We start from the raw sequence: 1,280 nt of genomic DNA, 5'->3' as shown, positions 1-1,280 counted from the left end.
GCTTCTCAGCACCCAGGTTGGCAGCAAGCTATGGAATCTGAATTTGAAGCTTTGGAAGCTAACAAAACTTGGGATGTGGTGTTGTTGCCAAAAGGAATGAAAGCCCTTCCTTGCTAGTGGGCTTATAAAGTCAAACAGAAATCTGATGGAAGTCTTGAACGACTAAAGGCAAGATTGGTTGTTAGGGGTGACATCCAATGAGAAGGAGTGGATTTTAATGAAATTTTTTCTCCCGTAGTTAAGATGACTACCATTAGGTGCATTTTAGCTATTGCAGTCAAAAAAGGTTGGGCAATCTCTCAATTAGATGTTAATAATTCTTTTTTACATGGTGATCTTCAGAGGAAGTTTACATGAAGTTTCCCCCCGGTATGCCTTCTCCCAGTTCAACTCATGTTTGCAAGCTTAATAAGTCACTTTATGGACTTCGACAAGCTTCTCGTCAATGGTATGCTAAGCTCACCACTGCCCTCAACTACAAAGGATTCATTTCCTCTCTTAATGACTACTCATTATTTTTTAAGAAGGATGGAGATTCTATTTCGATTGTCGCAATGTATGTTGATGACATAATTCTTACAAGAAACAATGTATCGAAGTTGAATCAAGTTAAATAATTTCTTGATGATGAATTCGAAATCAAAGTTTTAGGGGACTTACATTTCTTTCTAGGATTTGAAATTTTAAGGGAATCGCAAGGGATGATCATCACTCAACACAAATACACTTTGGAGCTTTTATCATAATATGATTGTTCTCATCTCTCTATTGTGTCATTACCTCTTGACCCTGCACATAAATTAGGGGCAGATACAGGAGATTTATCAATAGATCCTACTTGCTATCGAAGGCTCATATGTAAGTTAAATTACCTTACTCACAGTCGTCCAGATATTTCATATTCGGTGCAGCATTTATCGCAATTTATGCAAAAACCGAGGTTACCTCATTATTCAGCTGCTCTTAGAGTTATTCAATATATTCGAGCTAATCCTGATCAAGGCTTATTTTTGCAAGCTGATCCTTCGCTTAAATTGACTGTTTTTTGCGATGCTGATTGGGGTTCTTTCATTGACTCACAAAGATCTGTTAGTGGATTTTTTATTACCCTTGGTGGTTCTTCGATTTCCTGGAAATCGAAGAAACAAACCTCTGTTTCCCTCTCTTCCGCAGAAGCTGAGTATCGATCTATGCGTCAAGCTGTTGCTGAATTAAGCTGGCTTAATCGCCTTCTTGTTGATTTGGGTTCTCCACCTGAACTTCCAATTCCGGTTCATTGA

At 38.3% G+C, this 1,280-nt stretch overlaps 1 protein-coding gene across 1 annotated transcript; it reads left to right on the top strand.

Annotated features, from left to right (window-relative positions):
* The first annotated feature begins 243 nt into the window (after positions 1-243).
* LOC107006454 (uncharacterized mitochondrial protein AtMg00810-like) lies at positions 244-1,280 on the top strand. Its single transcript, XM_015205005.1, has 3 exons — positions 244-286; positions 343-448; positions 884-1,280. Exons 1-3 carry the CDS (start codon positions 244-246, stop codon positions 1,278-1,280), a joined length of 546 nt encoding a protein of 181 aa, XP_015060491.1.

Source organism: Solanum pennellii, chromosome 12 (assembly GCF_001406875.1).
Source record: "Solanum pennellii chromosome 12, SPENNV200".
NCBI lineage: Eukaryota > Viridiplantae > Streptophyta > Magnoliopsida > Solanales > Solanaceae > Solanum > Solanum pennellii.
This window is presented reverse-complemented; position numbering and strand designations above follow the sequence as displayed.

Bases quoted from the DNA above. Each gene is read 5' to 3' on its own strand.
- LOC107006454 (XM_015205005.1), top strand. From the start codon at position 244: ATGACTACCATTAGGTGCATTTTAGCTATTGCAGTCAAAAAAG. The intron at 287-342 runs GTTGGGCAATCT...GGTGATCTTCAG, and splicing joins AGCTATTGCAGTCAAAAAAG to AGGAAGTTTACATGAAGTTT. The intron at 449-883 runs GTATGCTAAGCT...CCTTACTCACAG, and splicing joins CGACAAGCTTCTCGTCAATG to TCGTCCAGATATTTCATATT.